Source organism: Rhyacophila brunnea, unplaced genomic scaffold (assembly GCF_057557595.1).
Source record: "Rhyacophila brunnea isolate RB1 unplaced genomic scaffold, BYU_Rbru_1.0 scaffold_15, whole genome shotgun sequence".
In the NCBI taxonomy this organism is placed as follows: Eukaryota; Metazoa; Arthropoda; class Insecta; order Trichoptera; family Rhyacophilidae; genus Rhyacophila; species Rhyacophila brunnea.
The window spans coordinates 24,359,392-24,379,781 of NW_028232806.1; the positions used below are offsets into that span (position 1 = coordinate 24,359,392).

The window sequence follows — 20,390 nt, forward strand, 5'->3', positions numbered from 1 at the left end:
TATGTGGAAATATTATTAATAAATTCAAAAATGGGTAAATAAGTATCAATATACATATCATTAGGAATAAAAAGTATTTTATGAGCCATAAAATAACAGTACAATATTTATTATCGGGGATAACTATTGACTACTCATATAAAAACATTTATCTAATAGACAGCACTTGTACAAAAAAAAAAACTCTATATTTTTAAGTGTGAGGACTTCGCTGTTAAAAGACAGCAACACCAAATTGTATATTATTAAAAAAAAAAAAAAAAAAAATATCCTATGGCATATTGTATTATTATTTGCTGTTTTCAAGACAACTAGTGTCATTCATTGTTCATAAACAATAATGTGCAATTGTTTGTACTATAAAATATTGACAAATAATTTATATAGGTATATATATTTCTTCATATCAATTAACAGCGAGTCTCTTATAAAATTGACTATTGCATCATGTTAAAAGCGAATAAAAAAAAAATATCTTAAAATAGACAAAAAATTTCAACGTTAACCGACCGCGTTTCGCAAAATTCACTGCACTTGGCAACACAGACTATCAAAAATTTATCAGTCAGTAATTAATTTTAACTAAAAATCGTCTTTATTTTAATATAAATATAAATAACATGTCTTGAGTTTTTTTGGAATAAAATGTCATAGATAATAAACTTGTAATGTTTACATTTCTTAATTAAAAAAGAAAAGGGATATTTGTTACGAATATAATATTTTAACAAACCAGTTTGATTCAAGCGTCAATTATAATGTTTGACTTTGCAATAAGACTAAAAAATAATCAATATTTTCATACTGCGAATACACAGTACTCCATATGAAAACCAGGTGACACTAAGGCACTCCATTTCATTATTTTTTCAAATCCATAAAAAAAGATCAGTCCAATAAACCTGTATATTGAAAAGCTATCTGTCTCATTATTCTAAAAAAAACCACTTGCTCAAGAGTACTCAAAAACATAAGTTTTAATTCAAACTATTACACTGGTTTCTTTACACCCAAATTACACGACCAGGCCTCAATCCCTACCATAAAAATGGTAAGTCACCAAGGTATAAGGAAAATAGATGAGATACAGTAAAACCTCGTTAGTAAGAACACTGATAATTCGAAATTTTCGCGAAAAAAAAGTTCCCTGAACATTATTTTCATATAAAACCATACCTTTCATTCTATTTTCATAATTCGTAATGATTTCAGAGTCCTGGCATATAAAAATATTCAATAAATCGTAATAAAGTACACTATTTCATGAGCCAGTCATTGAAAATTTTGACAAGATTATTCTTAAAACATCAAAAATTACTTATTTTATGAAGGTAATAAAAATAATCCTTACATTTTATGACCGAATTTGGTAGACACATCTATAATCGGAAACGAAATTAATGAAAATCATTTTTTTTTTTTCAAAATTTTAATATTTCTCCACCATACACTTCATAATTCATAATTCGAATTTTTTTTTGATTTTCGGTCCCATGGGATTCTTATCAACAAGGTTTTACTGTATATCTTAAAACGATCAGACCCAAAATATTTTATTTGATAACTAAATGGATACATAAATAACCAGTATGTAGTGACATTTTAAGTAAAAAGATACAAATCGGCGGTAAAATATTCTTGGTCCAAGTATAACTTGAAACTCAACGTATGTTGAGAGTCAATCACAGCAAGTATACAGACAATCTGATTGAAAACAGAATCATTGTTTGTAATCCATGTTTATGATCGATGATTATCCGCGGCGGTTGGTCGTGTACTTTGAGCATTGTAGTATTACATATTAAATCGTCTCTGTTCTGTCAAAACACACTAACTGGAGAATACAAGTTTTGAGTAATTTGACTTTGAAGTTGTTAAAAAGTTTGAAATAATGGTCTATCATGTGAGTTTATTAAGTAATCGTAAAAAGGATGACTAAAATAAAGACTGTTTATTTATTAAGAAGGTTTCCAGATGGTAAAGTTTGAAATAAGGAACATTTTGGTACTAACTCATACAATATGTCATTTTTTCGAATTAGTGTCTTCTGCCAGAACAGTGACGAAATTAAAAAAAAAACCAGATTTATTGATTTACGAATATAAAGAAATAGGTTAAAGTGAATAAAATGTTGAATACATATTGATATAAATAAGTAGGTGAAAAATCCTGTTTTTTTATTATTTTTAAATAGGACGAGGACACTGGTTTTATTTGAATGGTTTGGAAAACCAGCTGGTATATTTTTTTATATTAATTTTAACGCGAGCTCATGCAAGCATGGTAAAATAAACATTTTTGGTAGTAGCCAATTGAGACGAAAAATATAAATCATGCTACGCGGGATCCAGTGAAATACAGCTGGTGATTTTGGATAGAAATTATATAATATTATGCAGTGGTATGGTATGTACTGATGCAGTGCTTATATGGAGAATGGCGTCACGTAAATCTAACATTTGGGATCACCGCTAGCGGGAACTGTGCTCCTTGCTGCACTCGTGTTATTTGGAACAGCTGGAAAAAAATATACAATTTTAATTATATGCACTAATTTTGACAACCGTATATATTTTCGAAAATATAAAATTAAGGCTATACCTCAGTTGAGGCATGGTCTAAAAAGATCGTGGCTAGGCGATGCGCGGATTGTGAAAATGACGCGTGCCGAACGAAATATAATCTGTCATATAAATCCAATATGCGTCCATTTAATGTTCTGTTTATTGTTCTATTAGTAACAATAATAAATATATTCATCGACATGTTTTCTTTTTCAAGTAAATGGGTAACGTTTTTCAGTCATCTTTACATGATTTAAGAATTAATACCCCCGCGCCATCACGAAACAAATTGACGTATTCACAGCTCGACGTTCGCTCTCCAATTGCCAGCGAGTCTAAAATTTCGTCACACCTATAGTTACCGTCTTAAGTCTTTTGTAAATGAGACCATTGACTCTTCAATAATTAGATAGCCATTTTCAAAAACCAATAAGTTCACTTATATCTGCAACCAAATTATGGTCAAAATCAAATAAAAAATATGTACATAATATTTATATTCCATATTATAAATGTAGTTTCACACAATATGTAATAATTTCCAAAACAAAAAAATTCATATACCTAATTTGAAAACACATTACAGAAATATATAACAATTAGAAAGAATCTTTTCGAAAAAATAAGATACCCAGCAGGCGCACCCATGTGATCTTGACCATTAAGCTATAAGTGCCCTATCTAATTGCGACAAAGTTGGTGGTTTTTACAATATTTTCTGAAGCAGTATTATTGGCAGTCGGCTTTTGTATTTCAAATCAAAGTATTAATTAATATGTACCTTAATTACTAACCGGTGTCAGGATCTCTCCAAAATTTTGTTATAACGTACTTGCACTTGTCAACAATTTTAATAAACCATTTCATTTATTCAATGAATGTTACATACTTAAATCTTCTGAATATATTCAATAAAAGAAATACACAGTTTATTAAAATAATTTATAATTTAATAAATTACAGAAACCAATAATTAATAAAAACGATAAAAACAAATGCCGATACATCCAACTATTTGTAGCAATTAAGAGTTGATCGGTTAATAAAAAAGAGAATATTATTTTAATTTGAAAATATTATTGAAAAATGAAACAAGAGTTTAAATCTGGAAAAAGAACTACTTTTTTATTTCTTTCGCAATACTTGTATTGCAGTTTTCATCTATATGTATCAGGACATTTTATTGCACAAAAATTAAAAACTCGACACACTTCGAAAATACACAATACAAAATACTAACTGCCAACCGGTAAAAACATAACATATAAGTTGACGTTTGACATTCCTTGTTACATTTCATTACATCATGATCGGTCATGGGACCTTCCTGCTTTTAGACCTGTAAGAGAATGGTGTTGAGAAATCATTTTTCAATGTCGTGTGCCAATTCCTGTTTTACCCGTGTATCCTTCATATTATCCATCCATCGCCATTTAAAACACTAATTCATTAAGGTGTTTCGATAAACATTAACGTTAACCGTTCCAAAGATGGGTTTATAGGCCGAAACAACTGTCAACATAAATAACTCAATTAAAGTAGATTTAACGAAAATAACTTTGTTTCGAAACCATTTGCCCACAACATGAGATTGATATAGAGAAAAATAATTACCTTTGGAATCGACAATGGCAGGTTTGACTTTGACGGGTGATCCGGAACTAGTTGTGTCAGGCGTGGTGGTGCCGCTTTGTTCTTGTGACAGGACCCCGCTCACTCCTCCGGCAGCTGGAGTACCGCCTTCCACCGGTTCTTCTTCCCCATTTGCAGATTTGTTTCCTACACCATTCTGCAGGGAAATACAAATTGACATGTCATTCCAATGTAATCCATACAAGAGACTGAAAGACTGTAGTTTATTCAACCTTAGCTGGGACAAAACCAGGTATTTTAGACAGAAAAACTCGCAGGATACAGCATGGTGTACCTCAAAACATTGTTCCAACGCATACAGAAAGCAGACACTATCCATGTTAGAAGCAAAGTGGTAAAATGTTTGCTTTTATCTCAGAAAGTAAATCAACAAGATCCTTTTTTTATATTTTTATCCGGAAACTGTTGGCAAAGAATCAGATCAATAGGACCAATAACAAAAAGGATAAGTGAATGGTGATGCCACCTAAGAAATCTGAGCAACCCGTGCCCATGTAGCCCTGTCACTTTTAACAGTGCTCTGCGATATTAGACATTGCATTTCCGTTGAGTGGTTGGTCACAGCGCTTGAACAATTGACACTCATTGAACCACCCCATCCTGGGAGTTTTGCGCCCTAGAATTATCCAAAATTTCTGGTTATGTCTCAAATCATGATCAATTTACCGACTTCAGTGCTAATTAAGTTAGCCTTTCAAACATAGCAACAGTGACATATCCCATAAGCATCAATCAAATGTCGAGTGAGAAGTAATGTGAAGATTTCTGATTGTAGATACAGTTGTCAGATGTAACAAAGCGGAATCTAGAATGCTATATAAATTTCTTTGCTGTAGAGAAAATGCAGAGAAATTGCAAGATTATTTCACAGCCATGGCTTCAAAGATACGCGCTTTACCAACCACCAACATAACACAAGCAACAATCGTAAGAGTAGTATAAAGCATAATATTATTAGTTCTAATTGTGTAACTCTCCACAGCATGTCTGTTTTTTCCCGATATGTAGTTAACTTGACGAGGTCCGTCATTACTCATTACAGTATGTTTTGAAATGAAGAAACATACCTTAACATTCTTTATTCTAGGAGCTCTCGGTTTGGGTCCTTTGGACTCTTTGGCAGGATCATAATGGCAGTCCAAAATCTCTATCAACTCAGTCGATTGTTCCTTTGTCAATGGCAAATCCTTCAGCTCCTTTACCAAACCTATAAAATACACAAATATATCATTGTTTTTGTTTGTTTTATACAACATTGTTACAACAGAGAAATTTGAATTAGCTACATACATGTAATGAAAAGAGTACAAGTAACTGTATACAATATTATCATGATAAAAACATAATTAATTATTTACCCTCAGATTTATCAGCTTCCCACAAATCTTTCAACTGCTGATAATTGAATCCGCCCTCAGCGAGGATCCGGCGGAGTGTGGCCGCTCGCAGTCTTTCTTCGCGAGACGTTCGGATCAGGAGGGGTCCAAATACAGGCCTAAAACATCAACATAACACATTTCAATGTGAAAAACTGATAGTGAGCTCGAGTGTTTCTGTAATTATTTCACTGCTACCATCACAGTACTGGTTCCCATGCATAAACACAAATACATACATCAACTCGCTGTAAACAAAACAATATTCGAATTATGCAAAAGTCCTCATAGCACCATGGCTTATGTCTCTTCTGAACATTTTTAATAATGCGACATTCAGAGGATTTCACTTGATACCGATGATGTACCGTAATGCTTTGTTAATTTCTTGTGATGTATACACTGCTGATTATTTATCGAATATGAAGATTAGTAAACATAAAAGCTCCCCCAGACAGACGCAATACTGGATTTGTGATTATAGGGGCGGTATCGCTGTTCATCGACATAACTATCCACAGCAGAATGACACTCAGTATATTCAGGAAACTTGACCTGTTCCAAGTGCTCTGTGATACGAATGGTGAACTATGAGCAAATAATATGAGCCGAGTGGAGATTTGTATATAAAAGAAAATGCCCTTTTCTACTTGTAAAGGATACGTATTTATTTAAATTTAAATATTTATATACATGTAAAATTCTGATGACATCTTAAGTATTTGCTGAGATTCATAACCTTATACATCAAGGGCGACTGTCAACATTAGAACTTCTACCTCAAAAGATGTCCGAGTTCAGTAGATCAAAGTACCGAAGCAATCTACCAACTGCGATAATGTCACACTTCTCAGTATGCCACGCTTTGTTGGAGCTTACATTTACAACAATGGATTATATCTTCCTGAATTTAGTATCGTGTTCATTTGAATCAAGTACCCAATCGGTCTACAGACTGCAATAACATCGCACTCCTCGATATACCACAGTTATGTGTGAGTTTTCATTTATCGCAATGTAATCAGATATCGTCCTGAATTGTCTTCCATAAAGTATAGTATCTGTCAACAGGGGGCCCTAATCTTGGTAATGGAAATTGTAGTATTTAGGAATGAGATAATAACCTGAAGGTGTTCTGTCGGTCAAGTAGACTTTTGAGTTGGATGAGGTCGGCGAGTTCTTTTTCTGTGGACCGAGCATACCCTCGAACCATTTCACACATACTCTTTTGGGTCGCATCTGACACTGCTTCAGGTTTTACTACCAAATCTTGCTGTTCTCCTAAAAAAAAAATTATTATAGTGGACCATTTACAGCGAATGGACAGAAAAATTACAGCATTTATTGCTGGGCGCCTCACCAACTCTTTCTCATTTCCTGCCCAAACTATCGAACCTTGCACTAATTGTGGTTCATTCAAAGGCAACTTAATTTGTAGCATATTATATCTCATAATTCTGCTGTTTATTGCCAAGGCTACACTTACATATTTCTACTACCTTTGATTATAGTGGAACTATTTAACCAATGAATATTTTCAGATCCAACGCAGACACAACGCACAGGACCGAGAGAAGTGGAATCGGCTTGGAGAGGCCTTCGTCCAGCAGCGGATAGATTCAGGCTGATGATGATGTGCAGATGCGATTTCTTCTTGTTCGCAGGACATGGGCATGATTATTGCTATGGTTGCTATTGTCGACTTTACTCACATTAACCCTCTCTTTCTCCCGCTCCAATTGAGTCTTGTTTCAAACCAAAACTATTTAATCTCATGGTAATGTGGTAATTTAGATGAACGATCACAAGAAATTCCACAACAAAAGAATAACACAAGCATATTACATGGTATAACAAAATATCTCATTCTCTTCATGCTTAGAATATTAATTTATCAATGGCTATCAATTCAATCACACTAAACAAAACCAGGAACTGCTGAGTGTTGGAATAGACGAATTTTAAAAGTATCCATCCGGATACAGACCAAACTCTTAGAATGGATCTTAATCCAATAGAATCTTCTACACTGTAGTACGACAACATCTTTTTGGCTATGTGTTAAAACTATGAACTAACATGCTCCTCCCATTTTTAACCGCACTTCCAGTATAAACAAACAAACTCCTCCCACTTAGTCGCCAACAGCGCTTCCTTCGCGTAGCCAAGAAGATGTTGCAATAGAGTACAAGCTAGTCTAGCAATAAATACATCTCTGAGTTCAGGTATCAATTACACTCCTTTCACTCTCACAGAGAGAATTGTCTTCTCCATCTATATTCATGAAAGTATAGAAAATGAAAGGTAGTGTGATCCCTGTGGTTATAAATGAATCAAACATTCCTAAATAATAAATTTAACAACACAGAAGCACATAAATATAGTCAGTAATTTAAAATTATATCCAATTGATTTTGGGTTAAATTAATGTTTACCTTGGGAGAGATGCTGCGCAACTTTGTAGGCGGCGGACGCCCTATCGACAGCACTGTCGAGATCGCACTCGGTATCGAGCAGGACTTTGGTCATCACCCTCAAGCCAAAAGACTTGACAGTCGCTCGGCATTTGTCTGTGGCTAATGCCTGTCCGTCCGCGAACCCTGCGACCACTTTCTGGAACCTGTCTGTCAACTGGTACCTACACAAGATGTACGAATATATTAATTAAAATTGTAAAATTCTACGACATATTTATCATAATCGTCAATTATTGTTACATAACTACTAAGTACGCTAATAATTTGTTATCCGCCGTAACTAAGTCATCAGAGATTCGCAATACGGTAGGGACTTAAATCAAAGAAAATCCTACAGGCATGCAGAACTAACGAGCACACAGCTGAAATGCAAGAGCAAAAAGAAATATTATTTAAACATATAAGGTAGACAAAAGTGAGCATACTCACTTTCGCAAGGCCTCCAAAAGCATCGGGGAGGTAACTTTTCTTGGTTCATGGAAAATGAGGATGACTCCGTCCGATGACTCGCCTTTCTGAGCTTCCAACCATTCCAGGAATTCTGTCAGTGCTGATATTTCTGATTTTGTTTTCAGTACCTGAAAACAATTCTCATATAAACATTCATGATTCTGAATCGTATATGGCAAAAGAAATCATATATTTCCTCAAGTGTTTTTAGTTGAAATTGCATTATATGAATGTCAAAATCACATTTTAATTACAAAAATAAATGTGACTTTCATCAGGATCAATTTGAAAAAGAATATTCATTCCCTGTCCGAAATGAAAAAGCACATTTGACAAATACACTGAAGTTAACTTTGCGCTGAGTCATTTGTCGAATTTTATGATGCAGGTATTCATTGACCTGTTATTGTTCTGATCCCTGGCATTATGGAATCATAATCTTGTTCCAACTGCATTTTTTCTTGTCTAGCTCACTTTCCCATTGACACATCGTAATATTATGTGTATAAATTTACTGGCACCAATAATGTATAAATTAAACTATTGTTATAATAGTAGCAGTTTACACGTAATGGTACTGACTGTCTCGCTAATCTCATTCTTCAAGCGTAAGCGAGATGGGTTTTTGTCACTGTATGGTGCTATTTCACTGATGTGAAAATTGGTAAATGATCAAAATGTTCTACAGTGTAGTTTTTTTTTCAGCAGGTTTACCACTATCGTTTTACTGCGCAGGTACAGATATCGCACAAGTTCCATCCGTCGCGTGAAAATTCAGAAGCTGCTGAACTTTTTTGATCCATGGGTATAATCTAGGGGCGGCATGGTATATGAAAGTATGGTGAAGCTGGCAAATATGGCGAAAAAGTATGGTGAAACAGGTTGGTAATCAATTTGCGGTAAAATTTCCTCGTTAACATTATATTATATGGGTACGTTATAATGACAAAAGTAAATCCTCCGTGATGCCCTGCATTTTTTTTATCGCGTCACCATTTCTCGTTAGTTATCGGCTGTTGTCGGCATGCTTCATTCAGTTCTGTGAGGAAGCCAAATCGTTGCCTATCTCTACTTTTAATACATCTATGGGTATAATCTTGCAACTTCTACTTACTGTCAGCAGTAAATCCAATTTTGTCAAATAAATATTAGTTTACATACCTCTCAAAATTTACACTATACACATATCATAAAAATTGAATAGCTGGCATAAAAAATACAGAATATGTTATCACAAAGTGACATCATTTCCTATACTGAGAATATGTATGGTATTTATCAATTTTGATATCTTGCTGTTTGACTTATCAGAAGGCATACTGAAACATCATTTGATCAATGATAAAAAAAACTATTTATCCAATTCATTTTCACACTCATAACAGGATATTATATACATACAATCAGCTAATATAAAAAGCTAATTATCAGTTTCGCTCTTAAACAAAGTGGAAGCTGTTATGATAAAAAAAAAATGAATGATGGCAATGGTTGTAAACTATTCTATTAGACTCTTGCAAAGCTATTCTATATGCAAGGCGGCTATCGACGGTAGTTTATCATATTTATGTATTGAGGTATTATAATTGTTACAATAAGTTAGCAGTCTAAGTTGCCTATTTGCCAGACCCAAGATTCAAACCTGGGACCCACGACATTATAAGCCGACGCGTCAGCCACTTGGCCATCGTGGACAGAAGACTGAATATATAATATAAATACTAATTAATTGCTAACATTATTACGATACTGATCATTGAAGAAACAAACCTTATTTGATGAATTATCCTTAAGCATTCTATAGCGTCCGATGGTGACCACTCTGATGTTGTGCCGCCGCCGCGCGCCAGGATTTAAATTACCATGAGGCATAATGTATTGCGAGAATTGTAATGTTGGAGTGTATGCTCCTATTTGGCAGATCTGCAATGAACAATGCACAGTAATTATTAATGGTGATCTCCCTATACTAATAGTAACGGGATGGCTCTTGGTTGATCGCACGATAGGAACTAAGTTGTGAAAATATAAAAAGCATGTACATTTCATACGATCTCGGCATTAACTATTCATATTTTAATTTCTTATTATATTTATATCGATATTACGTAAAAGTTGTTTTCAAATTATCCACGAGGAGCCGTGACCTTTCCGTATTTGCATCAATCACAGCCTGCCATAGGAATGGGAAGAAAGCAAAGATGTGTATCGCCAAGCTTTAAACAGAGGCGTATGTAGTTCCCTTTGACAGTTCCTCCCCAGTTTGACAATGAGTGGCCAAAAGAATATCAAAATCTTATCATCGTCATGACAAATGGGAAAATGAGTATTTCTTTGTAATAATGAAAGTCGTATTGTCTAATTTGTAAAGCATCGGTATCATCAGCCAAATATAATACATTTGTTTAAGTAGAAGAATAACAATGGTAGAGTGTGGTACATTACAGTTAGAGTTGGATTTCGGGAATTTCCCGACAGGAATTCTCGAGATTTTCCATCCCGAATCTAGAGAATTGAAATTTTTAGCATTTCGGGAAATTCCAGATCTCGAGAATCTTTTCCCGGGATTCGGGATTTCTTTATTATCAAATATTAATTGAAATAACGATTTTCTATATGAAAAAAGTTGACAGGAAACGCAAAACGTTCTAAGACTGATCGGGGCATTCAACACAATTACGCCAACGTCGACTCAAAATGAGCGCAATTTTCAAAGTCATACGCAGCGATTGACAGTCTGTGATTTTTGAAATTCTATTTTAATAAGTAATGTTTTGAATTATATTTGTTTGTCTTCTTACGTAAATAAAAAAAATCATATTTTTTAAATTCCCCGATATTTCGAGAATTCTTTTCTGGAAATCCCGAATCTCGAGATTAAGATTTTCTCGGGAAATACCCAACTCTAATCACAGTATACTTGAAGTCAGACATGCCTGCTCTATATAATTACCGCCACCGAGGATCGCTAGAACAATGTTCAAATAGTAAAACTACATTGATTGATTAGTGCCTAAATGTTGTATGTCTAGGTTTCTATTGAAAGACGATTCAATGAATTTCAGTATAAACAGGACATACTATAATATGTGTGCACAAACCTATCAATATAACAATAATTATTTGATAATGAACATTGACACGCAGTGTTATTTGATTATTTAAACTTCCCAATGAAGTGACCGAAAATATAAAAATTATTACCATCAACTGAATTTATGGAAATTAAATTATTAGCTGATGACATTTTTATACTATTTTACAGTAATCAGTAATACAAAATCCAGTCAGATGTGCATCATAATAATAATCCATTGGCATTGCAAGTGATTAATCAGCAAATTCAACCGAACTACTTCACATTACAATCTATTTGTGTAGATTACAATATGATATGATGTACAAACAATGATTAATATGTGTCTTATAAAGTTATTTTAGAGATGAGTTTATTTATTAGCATAAAATGAAACAAGAGATAACATTTAACTTTTGAGCCCCTCAATGAATATACAATATATAATATAGGTATATAAAATAGATAAAATGTACCTACATAATCAGTCAACCATGAAGATTAAAAACCTCACTATCAAATGACCAGATCATGCTTGAATATATTATGAAAGTGTACACCGTAATGTAATTAAATGAAATCAAATAATCTAAACTGATAAAAATTCACAAAAATCTTTACATATTATTGAATTCGAAGAAAAGCACTTTAATAGTATCACATTCACCCTGGAAAATATGCATATTTTCATATCGGTTTAAACAAAGAACCACGTATTTTAACTGTTTCTTCAGCTTCAAATAATAATGATGTACAACACTGTCAATTTCGTCTTGATGAATAATGAAAATGTCAACGGGGTTCCTACATGGTTTACGTGTGAAATTTTTCACTTCAATTAAATACATATTTTAAGAAAGGTGCGGATACTAAATGATTTGAAAACAAAAAATAAATAAATACACTGTTCTCAATCGATGCATGTCAATGAAATATTTTCAATCCGTTACTAAAGTTGCAGGCATTTTGTTTCCGAATAAAATCATATTATTATCAGTAATAGCAAGAACACAAACACAAGAGTGGTCAATCGTGATAAGAAATAACTATAAAAACACTGTTATTTTCAAACAAGGCTCTCATTGCAAACAGTTGTTTTTCTGATTGATGTTGACATTATTTTGTGAAGACGATTAAACACATTTTATATCAAAATCACCAACAAATATGGATTAATCTGTGATAATTTTGTTAGGAGTCAGGTTGGATATGAAATCTTATGGATGAGTATAGTCGAACAAGATATTCCTGGCTACGTGTTAAAACCGTGAACTAACAAGCTCCTCCCATTTTCGATTATAGTGCCTTCCGGTTGGCGATGAGTTATCCACGTGTTAAAACTGTGAACTAAGCAAGCTCCTCCTATTTAGTCGACGACAGCGACTTCTGGCCTGTGCCTAAATCTTCTTGTTGGACAGTAGTATGAATAATGAACCTCATCGATAAGTCTTCTTCCGGTAGTGTCCATGTCCCAACCCACGAGGGTGTAGTTGCCGGCGGGGAGGCCTTCTGGGGGCGATGCATTGCCCGCTCCGACTCCGCTCGCACCGCCCTCTTCCACCTTAACTGCAGTAGACACCATTCTATAAAAATAAAAAAACCCAATTTTCATGCGGTTGCACCTATAGCTTAGCTGTGACTTATGGCTTAGCTTATCAACGGTTTGGAAACATTTTTTTTGTTAATTCTAATATATTGAGATGTTTACATTGATGGCCTTTTCGGGCTATGAAGAATACAAGATAAAATGAAGATGACAAGGTAAACATATTTTAAAATATCTTTTAACAAGAAGGGTAAAATATTGATCATGTTAAAATATGCATAATCATTAACGGAGATCGATTCACTGTTTGATAAAGACCACCCTCCACTAGTTGCTTTTATTCTTAGTAGCCCAGTATTTTCGGTGAACATAATCAGTTTCATGATCTAGTAGGAGATTAAAGGGCGGGTATGACATTGAAAGACCACAAAAGAAACCAATGAACTGGAAATACAAGATTTTGCGATATACTAGATATCGTCAAAGCAATTTTGTCAGGAAAGATTTATAGATAGGTATATACATCAAAATTTCTCATTCAGACCAAAAGTTCACAATAATTGATGTTAACTTAAACACACAATAAATAAAATTAAAAAATACATTATATCTTTTTAAATGTCAGTAAACGTAAAACAAAATAAACAGGTGACTTTATTTTCTAATTTATGGAACAACATTTGTCTAATAAGTTAGGCTGAAGAGGCGGAAGTAGCAAAATTCAAACTGATCTGCATGTGCCAACAGTTGATTGGGGGTGCATCTCTGTGAGATAAATAAACTGTACTGAGTCATGCATACAGAAAATATGTTTAGCAAGATAATTAAAATCGTTTTTCTTCATTTTTAACTGTATTTTAATTATATTTTTTAGCCTTTATTAACTCATTTGCTGCTGACTAGATAATGATTTTTTAATTACCACCTTTAAAATGCACCTTAATTACATCGATCGGCCGCCTGGTCATTACGCACTAGGTGCGTCTTCAGCGTCCAAAGTATTAATGCATAATATATAGCCCATGATGACTGAGCGGTTATAATATAGTAGGTCCCGGGTTCGAATCCCAGATCTGGATGTTGTTTTTCAATGTGTGCTTGGACCAGAGTATGGATCTAATAAGTTAAGCAAGCGGCCAACATCCATTTCTCGTAAAAACAAAAAACATCACAAGTCGGTTATGGGGAAGCCAGCGGCAAACACATTTTGAAAATAGCCGATATACTGGATACCTAACTAACCTAACAAATAAGGATGGGTTAGTTTAGGTTATGTTAAGTTAGGTTAAGTTTTCATTCTTGAAATTCATGAATTTTGCCAAAATCGGCCGTGACAATTAGCGCGGTTCCCGCCTGGCTTCCCATAACCGACTTGTACGCAATAAAACGGTTATTACAACCTTCCCCACACAAGAGGCCCACATGATTTTCTTAGAAACCGACAAGATAAAAAAAAATACATTCATTTTTATCATACATAAGGAAAGCGGCTACCATTGACACAGAAGTCATACCTACTATAAACAATACACAAGTCCATGTTGATAGTCGTGACTCCACTGAAACTACAATTGAATAAAAAATGTGGTGCGAGTCATAATGGTAATACTAGACCACTCGGAATTTAATTCTGGAATGTTCAACAAAATAATATATTCAAGGATTTCAATTTTGACGTATGTATGTAATACTGCTATAAGCTCGCATTATTGTTATGACTTGCAGGTTAAGACATTTCGTTACTGGCCATATAAATTAGGGAAGCCATAATGAGCACAATATAATGAAACCATAGATGTAGTAGTCATAGTCTATTAAATTAGAAATAACCAGACAATTTGTGAAGACCGGCGATTATCCAAGAGTTCACGATGTCTACGCATCTATTTTAAAAAGAGATTTTTTCAAAAAAAGAATATATACATAACCTTCAAATGTGATACAATAATATAATCAATATGTTGCGATAGATCGATAGGTTAATTATTGTCTCAGGAAAAGAAAATCTTCAATAATTCACCCAATCGTTGCGAATGACACTGCAATTAATAATACTACTATAGTTTATACGTGTAGCCGGTGAATGTTGAACGCCGCTAGCCTTCCGACAATTATTTTCAACAGGGAACAACTGTCAAAATACACAAGTCACCGAGTAAAAAAGATCGATTAAATAGATATTTTAATCGTGGACGGCGATTGCTTCAACATAGCCAGCGAATACCTTCAAAATGTAATGATTACGAGCGAAATTGTGGCGATAATTGACACGTGGCGGCGAAATTTTGATATTATTTTTTTCAGCCCCGCCCCTTGTACATACTTTCCAGATAAAAATACTGTACTCACATCTAATAAGTGTAGTAAAATTTACGGCAAATTGTCCGTTAATGATTTCCAACTAGTAATGTTGTCTTTATTTGCCGATTTCACCTTGTATCCTACAACAATTTGCGTCACCGCAATTTCAACAAAATTAGCACGTGTGTACTCGTAGAGACAACCTAAAATTTTGGTTGGCTGTGTGGTTGCGTTCGCTTTTCATTGTGCTGTCAAAATTGCGTTGAAAGCGCTTTTGCGCAACGAACGCCACACTCAGTGCTATCTTCATACTTCATGTTCATACCTATTGGCAGCCGGGAAAGCTCAAATTTTATTATATTTTTTATAAAAATATACATAAAATGACATCTTAATATATTAATTAGGTGGGTATCTAAGTACCTACCTTCAAAATTTGATAGATAGATGAAAAATTATTGTGTTCGGTAATCGATTTTTTTTTCTAGATGCCTTTATGGATACCTCGCATTTACTATCGAGTTTCTTAAGAACTTTGGCACGCAAACTACTCTACTTGATGCTAGTCAAATGAAAATTGTGCCGGCTGAGAGAATATGCCTTATTGAAAACTATTTTTCTACCCGCATCGAATATTGCTAATTTGAATTCGGCCAGGGCCTATGAAACCGCCTTGCAAAAACCCTGGAAAATTCTTTGTAGCGCAAGGCGGTGGTAATTCTGACGAATATTTTGTCGTATTCATTGGGAACTGAGGACTGCGTTTTGTCAGTCGAGTTTTTTCCCGTGGTAAAAGAAATGTCGCATAGGACCAAAGAGATTCATAGGACTGATATTCTGAGCATATACTTATCCTATCTTATATGATTGCAGTAACTGGATCTGAAAGGCATGAATCATCATTACATGTCACCATTTATTATTTTTATTCTTTTTATTACATCAATACATAAATTAAAAAGTGCATCTCTTCCGGCCTCGTTTGTCATGGTCCCCGGAAGGTCTCGAATGTCCGCATCTGCCATCTGTAATGAAAAGTTCAGGTTGTGCCGCTCCTTGCTAAAGATTTGACAATCTAGGAGTAAATGTAGGACGTCCAGGTCGCTTCCGTTGTCGCATGGACACTTTCCATCAGATGTTATTTTAAACCAGTGCAGGTATGCTCGCATGACTCCGTGACCTGTAAGAATCTGAGTCATCTCAAAACACAGCCCCTTATGCACCCTGATGTCTCGTGCTGCTGAAATCGAAGGTAAAAACTTTCGGGTCAACTTCCCTGTCGATGAGTTTATGTATCGTGAGTTCCATTCGTTTTTCACCATATCTGAAATTGTAATTTTCGCATAGCTCAGAGGAAATCTGTCATAAGCTATCGCGGTCTTGGGTTCAGAGGCACCATGCCGAGCCAATTTGTCGGCTCTTTCATTTCCTTCTATCCCGGTGCGTCCTCTTATCCACTTGAAGTACACCTCGGGGTGGCGCCGTCTCAGTATTGCGGACTCGCTGTGAATAGAAAAGACAATCGGATTAGTAGATAAGGGATCTCCAATTGCTTGGATTGAGCTTTTGGAGTCCGAATAAATACAAATACTATGGTATTCGGTGAGCTTTCGTTGGATTGGATCTGAGCCTGCCCACTCCAGAGCGCATTGGATGGCAAAGAGTTCGGCCTGCATTACCGTACAATAGCTGGCAAGGCGGTACTTACGAGCCGCTATCTCACCGCCATTAATGTATGCTACAAACCCTGCACCAGTACCGCCATCAATTTTGCTCCCATCCGTGAAAATCGGCATGTTATTGCATTCGTTGCTTTCCAACGTTGCAGGATAAGAAACCACTTCAGAAAATAGTCTAGCCGGGTGTGACAGCCTTCTATAGTCCACCGGTTTTTCGTAAAGCCTATCGTCTGCAGCGCTCGAAATGGAAAAATTTACGAACCGGAGCGCTCGAGAGTTTTCTGAAGATTTTTACATAGTAAAGTTATCAAAGTTTATGTGTTTTTTTTTCATAAAAATAAGTGTTAGATTTTCTATTATATGGCATATCCAGCTCAGACGGTCAAATTATTTATTCCACGAGACGGAGCGATAATTTTACCGATTTAATGAACAGGAACGGCGCACCGGTGCGTTCCAGTCCATTTCGAGCCCTGATCGTCTGGCAGAAAACCTGCGAGGCCCCCCTCGCCCTTCTTAGCTCTGTAAGTGAGAGCGATTTGTTTTAAACGGAAATCTAGAGGCATAAGTCCTGCTAGAGCTTGCGTTGAATTTAGCGAAGCCGTGCGGTAAGCTCTGCATATTCGTATCGCTAGTGCTCGCTGAACCGTATTGAGTTTTTTTGCTATGTTTTTCCGTTTGGCAGCTTCATACCATAATATGCTGGCCGCATACGTGATCATAGGCTCAATAGCACAAGTGTAGAGAATTCGAAGAGCTTCAGAAGATACACCCCATGTGGGTTTGGCCATTCTAGCTAGTTTGAGCGAAGTCACCGCTGCTCTTTTGCAGATGCTGTCCGCGTGCTTTGACCAATTTAGTTTGTCATCGATTACTACCCCTAAAAGTTTAAAATCCCTAGAAAAAGATAGAGGTTGCCCATTCATCACCAGCGAAGGCGGAGAGACGCGCCTCCTAGTAAATAATAAGGCCTTCGTTTTCTCCGCGGAGAAAGACAGTTTGACCTTCCTTCCCCAGGCCTCGACGCTCTCTAACACACTGTTAGTCATGGTTTCTAGAGAACCAAGTTCTTTGGATTCCACAATCAGCAATACATAATCAGCAAAGGCCTGTGCGTGTACACCTTCAGGAAAAGGCATAGAGAGAAGATCGTCGAGAACTTTGTTCCACAGGACAGGGCCGCAAGACGAACCTTGTATGCATCCCTTTGATGTCTCTTTGGTAGCAGATGCTCCGGCATATTTAGTTTTGCATATAGTTTTTGATGAGCCTGAAAATGTTAGCGGGACAATTTTTAGATTACAACTGTTGACGAAGATATGGCCACCATGCGTTGTCAAACGCGCCTTTGATATCAAGAGATACCGTCACTACGAGCAGATCATCGCGGTTAGCCCCCCGGTTTCTATCAATTGCTGCATGAAGCGCGTCTTCAGTACTCTTTTGAGGGGTGACACCGTACTGGTATTCGCTGAGCAGGTGTTTAGTCTGAAGTTTACAGGAAACTCGATTAATAAATATTTTTTCGAGTACTTTGCCGAACACGGGCAGCAATCCGATGGGCCGATATGACGAGACGTTAGCGTAGTCGTCCTTTCCCGGTTTGGGAATGACCACCACTCTAGCTACCTTCCAGATTTTTGGAAAATGACCAATTCCCAAACAAGCATTATAAAGAGCGACAACTATGCTAGGAACAGTTAAGAATGAATTGAGACAGATATCCGCCGTGAAGCTGTCGTGTCCCGGAGCTTTAGCTGGATTGAACAGCCTCATTGTTCTTTCGACTTCCTCGAGAGTGAAGTTCTCGTCGTCATCTTCCTTTGAAGGAATCGAGGCGGCATTTCGGATCAATGTCTGTTGCTCCGTTTCGTTTGCAATATTGTCGTCTGGAAAAAAATACGCAAGAAGAGCCTCTGCAGATTCGAGAGCCGAAGAGAGAGAGAGAGAGAGTTTCAGGCGGTTTGAACGCCTTACTTTTGAGCATTCTCTGAAGACTAGACCATACATTATCTTTTCCCTGAGCCGAGCAATGGCTCTTCCAGCTTTCTAATTTCGCTTCCGCAATCGCAGTTTCATACTTATTCTTTGCGGTTTCAAAAATCTGTCGAGTGAACGGCCGTCGAACCACGCCTGAATTGCGAAATTTTGCCCTTGCTACTCTAAAAGCCGTCTTCAGTATATCCAGTTTCGGACTCCACCATGGATTACTTTTTCTTTGGAATCCTTCGTCCGAAGAGCGCACCGTCGTGCTCTCGCATTCCGACTCGTTCGCCAATGACCATTCTTTGACAATGTCTTCGAGCTCATGTGCGTCTGTGACGCTATCCAACCCATCTACAGTGATACCGCGATCCTGAATCTAGAAAATAAGTGCAAGCCCAAAATCTATCCAGTTAGCCTTGGACGTCTTAAACAAACCTGGTCGCTGTTGATTGACATTTGAACTTTTGTTTGCAGCTAAGCTATCTGCGGCCTGTAATTAAAAAACAATCGCATTGTGGTCGGATCCCAACGCTGCATCACGATATACTCTCCAATTTTCAACTCTGGTGAGCAAAGCGTTGGAACACGCAGTAATATCAATATAGCTTTCCAGCTTACGAGTTCCTCTGATCGTTTCAAACGTTGGGACAGAACCCTCGTTTAATACGTTTAGGTCGTGCTGTGCTAAAAAATCTGACACGGCTGTGCCTCTGCTATCAGTACGTCGACTGCCCCACCAGATGCTCTTTGCGTTTACGTCGCCTCCGAGCAACAGCCTGTGAACCTTTGAAGTGTTCATTAGCCTGCTCATGCCGGTCAGCGATTCATCGATGTGCACCGACCGCGCGCAGTACAGTGATCCGACCAGGGCCCCGATTTCCTAACTATCGACTCGTGTGGCACCAGACGACATGACGTAATTGTGACGTCAGCCAATCCACGCTCGAGGCATGCCGCCCGCGCGCAGTGCTCACCGCTGATAATTATTACGATGAAACACCTATATGTGTATGGTGACAATGAATAGCGCCGCTGTCTGAGTAGCGTGATTTTTTCGAGTGCTATTATCACTCCGGTAGTACGTCACAATGATGTCATATGACGTCATGTCGACCGGGAAGCTTGCACTCGCAAGTTCTAACATAGGGCCCCAGTGTTGCCAGCGTACGGTTCCTGTACCTGATGTATGACGAAGTTGCGCGCGCCGATGTAACACATAATTTATTATTATGATTATATTCCTTTCGGTCCCATGTGTACATGCGCAATGCGCATAGTGTCA

The 20,390-nt window shown here is 36.5% G+C and overlaps 2 protein-coding genes across 2 annotated transcripts; both read right to left on the reverse strand.

Moving 5' to 3' along the window:
- Window positions 1–295: 295 nt before the first annotated feature.
- Window positions 296–15,643, reverse strand: exu (maternal protein exuperantia). The gene is made up of 10 exons (XM_085943092.1): window positions 15,492–15,643; window positions 13,032–13,179; window positions 10,291–10,443; window positions 8,500–8,648; window positions 8,029–8,231; window positions 6,718–6,874; window positions 5,576–5,712; window positions 5,285–5,424; window positions 4,179–4,353; window positions 296–2,517 (listed from the first exon to the last, which is right to left on the reverse strand). The coding sequence occupies exons 2-10, from the start codon at window positions 13,176–13,178 to the stop codon at window positions 2,453–2,455; spliced, it is 1,326 nt and encodes a 441-aa protein (XP_085799218.1). The 5' UTR covers window position 13,179; window positions 15,492–15,643; the 3' UTR covers window positions 296–2,452.
- Window positions 15,644–18,421: 2,778 nt separating this feature from the next.
- On the reverse strand, window positions 18,422–19,919 carry LOC147075070 (uncharacterized). Its single transcript, XM_085943299.1, has 3 exons — window positions 19,656–19,919; window positions 19,334–19,484; window positions 18,422–19,011 (listed from the first exon to the last, which is right to left on the reverse strand). The coding sequence occupies exons 1-3, from the start codon at window positions 19,917–19,919 to the stop codon at window positions 18,422–18,424; spliced, it is 1,005 nt and encodes a 334-aa protein (XP_085799425.1).
- Window positions 19,920–20,390: the final 471 nt, after the last annotated feature.